General features: G+C 44.5%; 1 protein-coding gene across 1 annotated transcript in view; it reads left to right on the forward strand.

The window, feature by feature from the left end:
- ATP8B1 (ATPase phospholipid transporting 8B1) overlaps positions 1–15013 on the forward strand; it is a 144379-nt gene that overhangs the window by 81818 nt on the left and 47548 nt on the right. The window contains exon 3 of the mRNA XM_064294466.1: positions 14858–14955. Within this exon, the coding sequence (XP_064150536.1) occupies positions 14858–14955 (98 nt within the window). The remainder of the gene's footprint in view (positions 1–14857; positions 14956–15013) is intronic.

Genomic DNA, 15013 nt, shown 5'->3' on the forward strand with positions numbered 1-15013 from the left:
CCCGTATTCCCTGTCTGTGTTCCTTGGTGGCCGTAGTCCAAGATGGTGAATCCGTACTGCATTAGCTGGTAGGGGACCTCTACTCTGTAGCTCTCCTTGTTCTCTGTCCGTTTCTTATTCCATTTGGTGCTTGATCAAGTTCTTTAGTCCTTCATTTGATGCTTAGAATTCCAGGGTTGAAATTTGTATCTGTTTTACTAAATTTTTCAGGTCTTTGCTGCAGAGGGATGGCACAGTGCTTCTGTCTCTAGCACCATGTTGGCTCTGCCTCTCAGATTATAATTTCAAACTTTTGATTACTAAGCTTAATTGCTTTAAGCCCTGAAGCAGAAGGTACTAAAACCATGATAACTGAGCCAAATTAAAATGGAAAGCACCACCAATCTGTACAGGAAGGTGGCCTCTGTCACAACAGGTCTGGACTAGATATTGGTAGAATAGGGATAAAGCTAAAGTGGCCTGACAAGTTTGCAGGGGAGTTCTAGTTGATTTCCCAAATAGCAAATAACACGTTTCTTCCTCATTCCTCCCCATTGGATGTCTTTGTTTCACATCATAACCTTGGAATTTCTACTAAGTGTGGATATCTGGCCAGTTGGCAGAAGAATTGGCTCAGTGGGGCTACAGGTGAACTGTACTGCTGATGCCACACTATCAGATGTGTGGACCAGAACACAGGGAAAGGGCTGGAGTTGAGTGCCTGCAGAAATATCAGACAAGCATGCAGTGGGTAGAAACTCCCACCTCTTTTTTTTTTCCCCCAACTCTGCCTGCGCATTTTGGTGGTCAGGCCCTTTCCTGATCGCTCAGTCTACAGGTCATGTATTTTGTAGTCTAGTTCCCTCATAACACAGACACTGAGAGAGCTCACTCTTGAACTTGCCTCTTCACAGTGTTTTCCAAGGGTGATGTATATTCCTAGGAATTTTTGTTTATTCTTATTTCTCAAAAACCCTGTCAAATGACTTTGCCTGTGACTTTTTTTCTTTGTTATTGTAAACCTGTATCTGCCCTTCCCAGACACACAGAGTAAATGCTAGAACTCTCCCCTCCTGTTTCCACCTCTGCCCTGCATTCTCCAGTCTGCTTCTCTCCCTCCTCCCTCCCTCTCTTCTTTCCATTCCTCTCCACACACACCGCACCACCCCCCCGCCTTTTTTTTTTTACTTCATATTCTCACTTGGGCGTTTTCCTTATTAAGGCCATTGTCGCCATGAATTTTTTTGTCTTTTATCATCATTTGTCTTCATATTTCACATTGAGGTTAATTTCCCCCAAAGTATTGAGTTCTCTAGAACACAAGTGTGTGAGTCAGCCCTGTGGAGTACTATAGGGTTGGGTAACTCCAGGGGCTGGTAACCATTACGCAGAGCAGAACCTAAAGATACATGAACGCATTTGTTTCTTTAACAATACCATCTTAGCCCAGAAAGTTGTGTTTCTTTTTGTAAAAACAAAAAACAAAATCCTGTACCACACTGAGGTTTAGTTTTAAACAAGGGTTTTGAGGGAACTACTGAAAGTGCTTTTCAGTTGAGGGATCTTTATTGTGTGCTGTGAGAATCAAGAACAAGTGTAAACATGCTGTTAGAATGGGTCATTGAGGATGAGATAAGCCCATGGATTTGGCTGAAGCAACTTTGCTCTTTCTTTACCTTGAGACAGGATGGACGTAGATGAGGGGGAATATTTTCCAAGCTGTGGGAGGAACTCTCTTGTTGCCTGAACAGTATTTCCCAGAGCGTGTTCAGTAATATTACTGAAGGTAATATTAGTGGACCACTTTGTTGGGTAGTTGTTAGGATTAAATCAGAAAATAAATGTGAAGGACTTAGAAGTTTCTGGCACACAGTAAGCACTCAAGAAATATTAGCTGTTGTTGTCTGCCTCTAACCCTACTGTCTTGACGGGCCCTCTGACCACACCACCAACTCCTCCATTGATATCTTTCACATCCAACCATTGTGCCTAAACCTCACCCATCAAGTCCTCACCTGTCTTTCTATCATCACATCTTCTTCCTGACCCCTCAACTTCCAGTTGTGGTATTTGGATTCTCTTGGTCCCACAGGCTGAAGCTGCAGAGTCATTCTTTTAACAACTCCTTCCCTCCCAAATCTAAGCACCATGAATGGATGGACGAATAGCTATTCACTTTCCCAGCAATCAGTTTGCCCACTCGTTGAGGACCTTTTTGGTGATCAGTTTCATCCCTGCCTCTGCCATTTTACAAGGCTTTCCCTTTAATCCAGGGCACTGCCTTCTCTTTTGCAGACCTGTGCACACTGGTGCACTAACCCCACCCTCATGCCTTCTTATGTCCCAGTGGCTCTCAGACAAAGCCTTCCATGGGGCATCAGGTGGTTCAGCACATCTACAGGTCAAGGCATAAGTGTCTCTGAATAGCGAGGCAGAAAGCTCTATGCAAAAGTCTGCCCAGGCATGTATAAAACAACGGGAACAAAGCTAAAGCTTACAAGAAAAACAGACCAAAAAAAAACCCTTGCTCATTCAGTGACTTGAGCTTGCAGTGGGTTGACCTGTGGTTCTATTCTGAGATCTGGAACAAAGGGGTCTGCCCTGGGCAGGGGCCAGGGAAAGTGTCCCTGTGAAAGGTGTGTCCAGGCTGCCATCTGAAGGCTGAGGAGGAGTTCATTAGGGGGAGGGGAGGGGGAGCGGCTCCAGATAGGGACGCACACACGCACTGCGGCAGGAGGGAGTGTGACATGCTCGTGGCATGCAGAGGAACTGAAATTAACCCAGGGAGTGAGGACGCTATGAGAAGAGAGAGGATCAGTGTGTGCTCTGATCATGTCCTTTTTAGCACCGATCATGGTGTAATTTAAAAATGGAGTAACTCTGTATACATGGTCCATCTTGCAGCTAATCTCTATGTCCTACAAGGGCCTAGAGTCCAATCTGTCTCATTCGGAGCTGGTTCCAGGGTGTCCAGCTCTGTGTCTGGCATGTTGTAGAAGCTCAGCGGGCATTTGTGAATGAAAGCATTGGAGAGGTTTCACAGATGTGACAGTAGGGAACCAGGGGCTCTTCAGAGGCCTTCCGTGACCATGAAAGTCTTCCTGGAGGCGAGGACACCTGAGCTGAGTCCACGGAAAGTGTGAGAGGTAGATCTACCCAGTGGTGTTGGGAGTAGGGCTGTCCAGGCAGAGGCAGCTATGAGTACTGAGGCAGGAAGGGAGGCTTGAAGGTGCTGAAGGTCCAGGGATTGTGAGTAATTCTTGGAGCCTAGGCGATAAGGTCAGGGGCAGTCATGCTGAAGAGTTTGGACAATATCCTGGAGCTCTCAGGGAGCCATCGAAGAGTTGTAGGTTGAAAATAAGATGAGGTGTGCAGTAGCCTCCTCCTGCTTGTGGCCACATTTGCTCCTCTCAATCCATTCTTCAACATGAAAAGAGATACCACTGTACTTGGAATCAGATTTCAGTTCCTTCCCTTAGCCACTGAGGTCTTTGTGATTTGGCCTCTATCTTCCTCTCCCAACCGGGCTGGCTCCCTGTGGCTTACAGCCATGCGCACTGTGCTCCAGCCTCTGTTCTGCTCTTGGTTCCCTGTTCACACAGCCTTTCCCACCCCTCCCCCCCCCGCCCCCGTGCCTCTATACCTGCTGTTCCCTCTGCCTAGAGCAGTTCCTTTCTGACACTAGCTCCTCATCATTCAGGTCCCAGCTTAGGTGCCACCTCCTTAGAGAAGCCCCCTTTGTCCCTCACCCCAGACTAGACCTGTTCCCCCTGTTGTAGGGTCTCAGAGCCCCTTGTACTTTCCTTGTTTGGCAAATGAAGACCTCCGCCATTAGACTGTTGGCTTAATAGGAGTTGGGACCATGTCTATTGCGTGTGTAGCACATAATAGACACTCAATAAATACTGTTGGATACATGAATTGATTTTAGAAATCTCACTTTGGCAACAGTGGGGAGAAGGGAGTAGACAATTATCCAAGTTGAAAATGATGAGGACATAAACCAAGATGGTGAGGATGGAGAGAAGGGGACAGATCATGGTATATATGAAGGATTTAACGTTCAGAAGAGGAGCCCTGCTGGCACCGTGGTTAAAGCTCTCAGCTGTTAACCCAAAGGTCTGAAGTTGGAACCCACCAGCCACTCCACTGGAGAAGGATGTGGCAGCCTGTTTCTGAAAGATTTACAGCCTTGGAAACCCTAAGGGGCAGTTTTACTCAGTTCTGTAGGGTCCCTATGAGTCAGAATTGACTTGATGGCAGTGGGTTTGGTTTGGTAACATTTGTAGGCCCATTAGACATGAAAGCTGAAGGAAAAGGAGGCATCAGGAATGCTTTCTGTTTTGGGCACTTCAGTGGGTATTCTAGTTACCTATTGCTGCATAAAAAGCCCACGCCAAACTTATTGGCCTAAAGTAAACATTTCACTATGCTTTCAGATTTTGTGAGTCAGGAATTCACACAGGGCACAGCAGAGATGCCTTGCCTCTGCCCCATGATATCTGGGTCCTCAGTTGTGAACATTTGAATGTCTGGGGTGACTTGAACAGTTGAGGTGAATGAATAGCTTGGGTGATTTGAACAGCTGGAGTGACTTGAACAGTTGAGGTGACTTGAATGGCTGGGGCCTGGAATCTCCTGGAGACTTCTTCACTTCCCTTGTGGGGCCTGAGTGGGATAACTCAAAGACTCAGCTGGGACTTGCAATTAAAGCACCTCCAAATGGCTTAGGCTTGTCAAAGCATGGTGGCTGGGCTCCAAAGGGGGGCATCCTGAGAGGGGCCATCTTGAGAACTAGCTCCAAGAGATCAAAGCAGAGAAGCTGCATGGCCTTTTCTGACCGGGTCATGGAAGTCAAGCAGCATCACTTCTGCTACCTTCTACTAGTTACAAGTGAGTCACTACGGCCAGCCCAGATTCAAGGAGGGGGAAATTAGATGCCACTTCCTGATGAGGGAATAATAAGGTCACATTGCAGGTGAGCATGTGGGGTGGGAGATCCTGTTGCAGCCGCCTTTGGAAACTGCATTGTGCCTCAGTGGATAATGGAGCCGTTCATGGGGGTGGGTAATGGAGAAGGAGGAGCCCCTTTGTAGGTCAAGGAGAAGGTTGCTGTATTGAACCTGATGGTTTGGATATCTGTGGAATATCCACTTGTGACACTATCTAGCTGGCAGTTAGAGATACAGGATGAAGTGGCAAGAAATGGCCAAGAATGTTGGCAGCCTTTTCCCAGGGAAGTGACAGAACTTTAAATTCTTGACCATGAGGTAATATAAAACTAAAAAGCCAGCTGCTGTTGAGTCAATTTCGACTCACGGTGACCCCATGTGTGCAGAGTAGAACTGCACTCCAAAGGGTTTTCAAGGCTATGACCTTTTGGGAGCAGTCCGCCAGACATTTCTTTCGAGGCATCTCTGGTAGTTGAGTGCTTAACTCACTGCACTACCCAGAGACTCCAGACAAGATAATACACAGCACTGTAATCCTTAGTGAGAGCAGGTGATTTGCTTTACCCATGTAAATAGCATATTTTTCGGGGGAGAGGGTGAGTTTAGGTAATGGCTTTAGGAGAGGAGCCCTTTTAATCAGTCCTACCCACCTCCCCCTCACCCCCCTCCATAAGCCCACATACACACCCCACACAGCCACAGACACCCACTAGTACCCAGGCTTCCTGGTGTATAGACTTATCCAGCTCACATACCTTCGTGTGCGTGTGAGGCTAGAGCAGAAGCGTGATTCCTGTATGCGAAACCCGAACAGTTCTGATTCTACAGCTTTGAAAGTGGAGACTTCTCAAACATTTCAGTGTCGTTTATCTTTGTTAAGAAGAAGAAAAGCCACATTATAATGTGAGCATGATTGTCTGAGGACTATTAAGCCACTTACAGAGCAGCTCCTGGGTATCTTTGAAGCAAGTTCCTATGAATAGCTAGGCCGTTCTATCTCTTCATTGTAGGGCAGCCCTTAAAGCCTTGCTTCTGGACTGGTTTGGGTCACTCTCTGTACTTGAAAACATAAAACTGCATTTCTTTCAAAGCCTTTCCTAATTCAGAGTTTCGTTGTATTTTATGTTCAGGTGAGATGATCATTGGTTGACAGTACTGAAGATGGAATTTTTAATTGTTAAGAATTAAAGGCATCACCACATCCTCATTCAAACAAGCAGGAAGTTCTCACTTCTCTGGGCATAATTTCAGAGTGGGTGTGGTGTCAACAGAGGGAGTGCAGCAATGTACTAGATAAAGGTACCATCTTTTTAGCGGAATTCACAATGAGGCCATGGGTTTCTAGAGCATTTACGAATTAATTTTTATTTGTCACTAAAAAAATTAATTAAAAAAAAAAGCCAGATCAAGCTTGTCCATTGAAATATGTTATTTTTGTTAGGTGCCATCAAGTCGATTTTCAACTCATAGTGACCCCGTGTGACAGAGTAGAACTGCCCCATAGGGTCTTCTTGGCTGTAATTTTTACGGGCGCAGATTGCCAGGTCTTTCTCCCTCAGAAGCTGCTGGGTGGATTCGAACCACCAATCTTTTGGTTTGCAGCCCAGCACGGTTACGCCACCGGGGCTCCTTATGAAATACACAAATCCGAGGAAATCCATGATACCTGCTGAGGGAGGAGCTGTGTTCCCCACTTCATCAGATGCATTTTGAATTTTTGATACGTACCGCACTTGGAAATTCCTCGCTGGCTACTTATTTTCTTTCTCTGATCAGCTCTAAACTGCCCTCCACTGCTTTGACTTTAAGGACGCTCCAGTAACTGGTAGCCCGTAAAATCAGTGCGGGGGTTTGTTTCTGCGCTGAGTGATTTATGGTGGGGGTGGGGGTGGCCGGTAATGAGACTGTGCTGTTCTCATTTTATAAAACTTGCTTTTGAGTGATGTAATTTACGACCAGAAGCTCCTACTCAGGGAGAGCTAACGTGGATGTTGTTTTCCTTACTGCATCTCCAGTGCAGGTTTTTAATAATAGAAGTCACCCTAAAAGCACTAACTGGGGGTTCTCAACCGTGCTTGTGGGTGAGACCACCTGTATCCACGCAGCCACCTGTAGAGCTTTTAAAACTCTACCCCCTGGAGATAACATAGTATAGATGCTGATATAGTAGGTTTGAAGGCAAGCAGGAAGCAAGGGGAGGATCCATATTTTTTAAAAGAACTAGGTTTGGCTAAGCACTACAGCTGCTAACCAAAAGGTCAGCAGTTCGAATCCACCAGGCGCTCCTTGGAAACCCTATGGGGCTGTTCTACTCTGTCGTATCAGATCGCTATGAGTCGGAATCGACTCGACAGCAACGGGTTTTAGTTTTAGGTTTGGCTCTGATGCCCAGGCAGGTTCACTCTTATATCAGAATAGTGGGCTCATCCCACCAGCACACTTGCTGCTCAAAAGTGTGCCACCTGTTAGCAGCATCAGAGTCACCTGGAAGCTTGTTAGGTGTTCCTGTATGGTGAAACAATTAACATGCTCTGCTGTGAATCAAAAGGTTGGAGGCTTGACTCCACCCAGAGGCACCTCAGAAGAAAGGCCTGGCAATCTACCTCTGAAAACCCTATGGAGCACAGTTCTGCTCTGACACACATGGGTTTGCCATGAGTCAGAATTGGACTGGAAGATTGTTAGAAATGCAGAACCCCATGCCCCACCCTGGGCCAACAGAATCAGAATCTGCATGTGACATTTGTCTGCAAGGTCAAGTTTGAAAAGCACTTTGAGAGCCAAGATTCTCAGTGAAGGGGTGGACCATATTTCAAAATACTAATACCCAGACCCCAAGCTTTCCTTTGCTCAAAACCTACAGAGTTTTGCTTCAATGAGAAAATATATTGTTGGGAGAATCATCACCCCCAGGGTGATGGAGGCAGAAGAAAGGTTGAGAAACACGGCTCTTAAACAGTGGATCTCAACCTTACCTGCAAATTAGGATCACCTGGGCCCACTAAGTAGCCCTGGTGGTGCAGTGGTTAAGAGCTGTGCAGTGGTTAAGAGCTCGGCAGTAAACCAAAAGGTCGGCAGTTCAAATTCACCAGCTGCTCCTTGGAAACGCTATGGAGCAGTTCTACTCTGCCCTATAGGGTCGCTATAAGTCCAAATTGGGTTTGGGTTTTTTTTGTTGTTGTTTTTTGGGCCAACCCCAGACTGACTAAATCAGAATTTCTAGAGGAGGAAGCAGAGTATTAAAAGCTCCGCAGGTGATTTTAATAGGTCTAAAACAGCACATCTGAAAGTCTGGGTCCCTCCTTAAAATGCAGATTCTGACGTGAGTTTGCATCTCTAACCAACTGCCGTTTGACTGTAGCAAAGGACTCAAAACAAGGAGTGAAATTGTGTATTTTCAGAAGCAAGCAGCAATGGTTGGTCTTTTGTTTTTGCTTCCAATCTGTCAGTTATTGTGTTTTCCTTTCTTTCTTTTGCAGGGGCGGGGGGTGGAGGGGGGGAGACGGGGATGACAGAGTTGAATGACAAATACCACCCAGTCAAGCAGATAATAACAGTTGCCATCAAGTTAACTCATGGTGACCCCGTGTATATCAGAGTAGAACTGTGCTCCATAGGGTTTTCAGTGGCTAATTTTTCTGAAGTACACTGCCAGGCCTTTCTTCCGAGGTGCCTCTGGGTGGACTCTAAAATGCATTGCCCCCCCACCTACCCACCCAAACTTACCCCTCCTGTGTTCTCTAGTTCGTCTGTGGCTCATCCATCCATCACCCAAACTAGAATCATGGGGTCACTTTTTTCTCTTTAATTTCTCATTCTTTTTTGCCCCCATATTTAGTCAGAGAGCCTTATAGCTCTTGAATCTGTCTTCTCTCCACTTCTAGTTTTTTTCCCTTCAAATACATCCTCCTCACTGCTGTGAATGTGACCTATCAGGAACATAGATTTGACCTTGTCACTACCCTCTTAAAGCCTGTGAGAGATCTCCATTGGTAAAGTTTAAGCTCCTGGTGTGCCAGGCTCCCACAATCTGCCTGGCTCTTGGCTTGTCTCCTGCCCTTCCTTCCTGTGAGCCGTGATGGGTCCTGCAACAGCCAGCTCTGTACGTTGGAACCCAGGCCAGGCTGTTTCCCGCCTTTGTGCTTTGGCTGCTGTTGTTGCATTTTCCTGGAATGCCCTTCCACTGACATTTCTCCTTTCCCTTTCCCAGCAGAGTTTTGGAGTAGCTTGTAAGACTCAACTCAAGGTGCTCCACCTTCAGAAGGCGACCCCTGAGATCACATTGACAAGGGCAATTCAAAAGATTGGATAGGAAACTTAGGGGGAGGTGAATTTATGTTAATGGGGAAAGAACAGCTCAGAAAAGGGTGGGAATAATTGCACAACTTGAAGTATGTAATCATAGTCACTGAATTGTACATGTAGAAACTGTTGAATTGGTGTATGTTTTGCTGTGTATATTCTCCACAACAACAAAGTGTCCCCTCAGGAACCGTTCCCAAAGCTAACTCTTCAGACAGGGAGTGGACTGGACTATGGGATAGAAAATGATACTGGTGGAGAGTGAGCTTCTTGGATCAAGTAGACACATGAGTCTATGTTGGCATCTCCTGTCTGGAGGGGAGATGAGAGGGCAGGAGGGGGGCAGAAGCTGGCCGAATAGACAAAAAAAGAGAGAGTGAAGGAGTGTGCTGTCACATTAGGGGGAGAGCAACTAGGAGTACATAATACATAAAAAAAAAAATACATAGCAAGGTGTATATAAATTTTTGTATGAGAGACTGACTTGATTTGTAAACTTCCACTTAAAGTACAATTAAAATAATAATAATAAAAAAAAAGTACAATGAAAATTAAAAAAATAAAAGTGTCCCCTGACACCACCACACCCTGGCTGGGCTCATTGTCCCTCCTTAGAATTCCCATCCTGGTAAGTGTTGTCTGTATCATTACATTTAGGACATTGTCTTAGAAGTATGTGTTTTGGTATCTGTCTCTACCCCTCTTGTGATGGTTAAGGTTGTATGTCAGCTTGACTGGGCCGTGATTCTCAGTGGTTTGGCCGTTGTAATGTAGTTTGGTAGCTATTTAATGACGTAATCACCTCCATAATGAGATCTGATGTAACGTAATCAGCTCTATAATGAGATCTGGTATAATGTAATCACCTCCATTATGAGATCTGTTACAAGCAGCCAATAAGTTAAAAGAGAATTTATCGGGGGTGTAGGCCGCATCCAATATAGGTGAACTTTCTGGCAAGGCTTTTGCTCTCTCTGGATTCTGCAGCTGGCTCCTGTTCATCTGACCTCCAGTTCTTGGGACTTGACCTGTCAGCTTACCTGCTGATCTTGTTCTTCAGCCTCCTCAGCCTGTGAGCCAGAGGACTGCTATCTGACTTGCCAATCTTGGGTTCATTAGCTCCTGCAGCTGTGTGAGTCAGGAGAAGCCTCCAGGTTGACCCATGGACTTGGGACTTTCTAGCCTCTACAATCACGAGAGCCATTTCCTTGATGTAAATCTCACTCTATGTTTATTTATATGCCTCATGATTTTGCTTCTCTAGGGAACTCACCCTAAGACACCTTCCCTAGACAGTAATTTCTTTGATGGCAAGGAGCATGACTGATCCATAGAAGGTTTCTCTTTGAAATGTGTTCTAGTTCTTATTCTTAATCAATGGTTCTAAAACTTGAACATGCATCAGAATCACCTCGAAGACTTGTAAAAACACAGGTCGTCGAGTTCCACCCTCGGAGTTTCTGATGCAGTAGTTCTGGGATGGGACCTGAGGACTGGCATTTCTGACAAGTTCCTAGATGAAGCTGATGCTGATACTGCAGATCTGAAACCGTCACTTTGAGAACCACTGCTGCAAATAACACTTCTGCAGTTGACTTCCAGTGTCTCCACTTACGTGCCTTGGAGATGGTGAGTGTGGGTGGAGGTTGATCCTAATTGAAGAACACGTGAATCTGTGACAGTAGGATGAGCTCCACCCACTGTCCTCAGCAGGGTAGATTTTTGTGACTGTTAAATCTCACCTTCTGTTCTACCTCATGGCCCGTTAGCTGAGAAGCTGCCTGTTCTGGGCTCAGGTTAGAGTGGAAGCACCCAAAGACTTACCGCTTGGCTGGTGGAGTCAGTGCTGAGACATGCACAGGGGTGAGCACAGACCACGTGCCAGTCTCCACTTAGTACCCCCCACCCAACACACACACACACACACACACACACACATAGGCACTCTTACCCAGGACACATCAAGTCACAGCCCCTGAGAACTTGGCATGACCGTTCTTTTTAAAAGGACTTAGATCATTGATTGTCTCATTCATTCAACTAAGAGTGAATTCCATTATCTATGCTGACTCCTTTCCATCGTCTGCATCCTGGACTGTTTAGCTTCAATCATGGCCCTTCTTCTTGGCTTGCTCTTGCTTCTTTTTTGATTTGTATTTCATTTCCTGTATTTTAAAATACTGAAAGGTGCATAGAACATAAGTATATAGTTTAGCACATAATTATTAAGTGAAGATATGTACAGCTGCCACCCAGCTCAAGCTCAAGAACATTGCCAGCACCCCAGAGGCCCCACCCCACATCCTTTTGTATCTCTTACCCTCCTCTGCCCTTCCCCCTGCAATAACCTCTGTCCTTGCTTCTATGGTAACAACTCTCTTGATTTTCCTTATACCTTTGCCTCCTACATATGTCCCTATGCGCTGTAGCTTAGTTTTGTGTGTTTTTGAACTTTGTGTATAAATAGATCCATATGATACATTTGTGTGTGTCTGTGTGTCTGGCTTCATTCAAATTTATTTTTAAGATTTACCATATTTTTGAGCACAGGCGTGATTCCTTTCCATGACTGCATAGGTTTCTATCTTCCCCTGTATTCTCCCATCTTGACTTATCCCCACCCACCATCACACTGAGGAGCCCTGGTGGTGCAGTGGTTAAGTGCCTGATTGCCAACTGAAAGGTCAGCAGTTCAAACCTAGCAGCTACTCCACAGGGGAAAGATGTGGCAGCCTGCTTCCATAAAGATTATAGCCTTGGAAACCCTATGGGGAAGTTCTGCTCTGTCACCTGGGGTTGCTATGAGTCAGAATCAACTCAACGGCAGTAGGTTTTTTTTATTTTTGGTACCATCCCACTACCACTTTAACAATATAAAAAGATTAGATATAATGGTATAATAACAACCGTAAGGAAATCAAACAACTTATATATTTACTTTATATGTAAATCTTTGGAGGGAAGGAATTGAATCACAAACCTGTTTATGAAAACAGGTAATACATGTAAACGAACTCCTATTTTAAAAGGGTATACAATGAAAAGGAAGTCTCCCTCCCTGCCTCTTCTGTCTCTTAGCCATGTGGTTTCCTTTCCCAGAAGGCAACTGTTCTTACCAGTTTCTTGTATGTCCTTCCAGGGAGTAGACACACACTTAAGTGTGCAAAGAATATTTACAAGTATGCACCCTTACGTATCAATAGATACACATACACATAACGTATGTGTAGTTGAGCAGTTAAAGCACTCAACTGCTAAACGAAAGGCTGGCAGTTTGAATCCACCAGCCACTCCGGGGGAGAAAGATGTGGCAGTCTGCTTCTGTAAAGATTACAGCCTTGAAACCCTATGGCGGCAGCTCTGCTCTGTCCTGTAGGGTCACTATGAGTCAGAATTGACTTGACAGCAGCAGGTTTACTCATACACATAAATACTCATGTGCATGTATGTGTACACGTACGTGTTCATATTATGTATTCTTTGTTTCACATAGCTGAAAGCGTAGCATGGTGGACACCCTCTGCTTTTGTCCCTTAACAGTGTAATCTGGAGATCTGCGCTTTCGGTACATAGAAATTTTTTGCTGACTACATAGGCTTCTATTGTATGGATGTTTAACCAGCTGTTTATGGTAGGCATGTAGGTTGTTTCTCATAGTTCTTATAAACAGGACTGCGTTGAATAGCCCCGAAATATGTCATTTCTCCCATGCTTGAGTATATATAAAAAAAATGGGGGATAAATTCCTAGAAGTGAACATGTATATTAAATTTTGATGATGATGATGTTGTTAGCGGCCATTGAGTCAGCCCCCAACTCGTGGCAACCTTACGCACAAGGGAACAAAACTATGCCTAGTACTGTGCTGCCTAAATAGCTCTGCCCAGAGGCCACAGAAGAGGACCTGTTTCTCCACACCCTTTTCGGCCCAGTGTGTCATCAAACCCTGTAATCTTTGCCAATACAATGGACAAAAATCGGTACCTCCCCGGAGTTTTGAATCACATTTCTCTTATGAACTTGAGTATCTTTTCATATATCTAAGAGCCATTTGAATTTCCTTTTGTATGACTGCCTATTCATGCCCGACGGCCATTTCTCTCTCCGGCATTTTTTTTTTTTCTTTTTGGATGTTAAACTTCTGACTTTTTTACTCTGTTGATTTGCTGCAGATTCCACCAACCAATGCAGCTTAGTGGTTATTGGTGTGTCTAGAAGTAAGGATTCAGAACCAGAATGGAGTGGTTGAGGGGTAAAGCTAAGCTTACTGCCGTTTAGAATTGGAGCTTTTCCAGGTGGTGATGGTCAAAGGACTCGATGGCTGTGGAAATGCTCTGAATCATTTTGGTGGTGGTTGTCGTGAGTCAGTTCTGACTCATGGCGACCCCATGTGTGTCAGAGTAGAACGGTGTTCCACAGGGTGTCCAGTGGCTGGTTTTTCACTAGTAGACCACCAGGCTTTTCTTCTGAGATGCCTTTGGGTAGACTTGAACTTCCAACTTTTCATTTAGCAGCTGAGCACATTAACTGTTGCACCACCCAGGGGCTTTGAAAATCATTTAGCAATATTTGAATGTATTAGCGACATTAGCTTCTGTCAGACTCAAGGCATAACTTTGAGCCACACCTGACCCATGTAAGTGTGTCTCTAGACACTGCTTTGATGGTTTTGCTAGACACATTCATTGTTCGTTATCTCTCTACCTTTTGACTAAAGGGCCATATGGTGAAGTTGCATTTTTTTGCTAGTAAGTTCATTATTTCTCTTCTTTGTCAATAATTTCCTTCTACAAAATGGAGCAAGAGTCCTTTTTTTTTTTCTGTAAATTAGCCTTACAGCCCATGTGTCTAGAAAAGCTCTCTATTCCAAAGAAAAGATTTGATCAAAAAGGCAAATATGCCCACGTGCTATTTTGCTTCCTGAAACATTACTCTTAGTGGGAGAAATTGTGTGAGAAATATTCTCCCCAGCAGCAAAGAGTTGAGGATGCTGAAAAGTTCCCTGGAATTTAGGCATGGAGATGGAATGGACTGAGTTCATTTGGCACTATAAATGCGATGTTACACGAAACGAATTTAGAAAGATGATAGGTTCTGGCGGTCAGAGCAAAGCAGTACACAGCACTGATCTAGGATCCGCACTCCAAAGTGTTGAATTACTCGGTGATGCCCTTTTCCTTTGATTTTTTTTTCATTCACTGAGCATTTCATGTTACAAATTTTACAAACTAAGTAAATGCGTTTACCAAAAAAAAAAAAAATTTTTTTAACCTAATTTGGCTATGAATCTCAGGGGCTCTTAAATTTTTGTTCAAGCCATGCTTCGATGAGGATTACTTCTTTAAAATTCTGGTGTTCTGTGAGGGAGTCCCTGGGTGGTGCCAAAGGTTAATAATGTGCTTGGCTGCTAATTGAAAGATTGGAGGTTCAAGTCCACCCAGAGGTGCTGTGGAAGCAAGGCTTGGTGATCTACTTCCTAAAAATCAGCCATTGGAAACATATTTGGGGACACTATGAATCAGAAATGAATAGACTGGAAAGAAAAAAAATGTTGTTAGCAATTGGTAAAGTTATTACATATGTTAATTTTCTACTTGTTAGACTTGTTTCCTTCTTTTTTCAAGATTGTACATGGCAAGTCAAAGCAAATGATCGAAGCTTCCATGAACAACCTCAATTTAAGAACACAAAGTTCTTTTGTATTAAGGAGAGCAAATATGCGGTAAGTTGATTTCAATTTCCCAAATTATCTTTATTAGAAGCCAGGTTTTTCCAGCATC

The sequence above is a fragment of the Loxodonta africana genome, chromosome 11 (assembly GCF_030014295.1).
Source record: "Loxodonta africana isolate mLoxAfr1 chromosome 11, mLoxAfr1.hap2, whole genome shotgun sequence".
In the NCBI taxonomy this organism is placed as follows: Eukaryota; Metazoa; Chordata; class Mammalia; order Proboscidea; family Elephantidae; genus Loxodonta; species Loxodonta africana.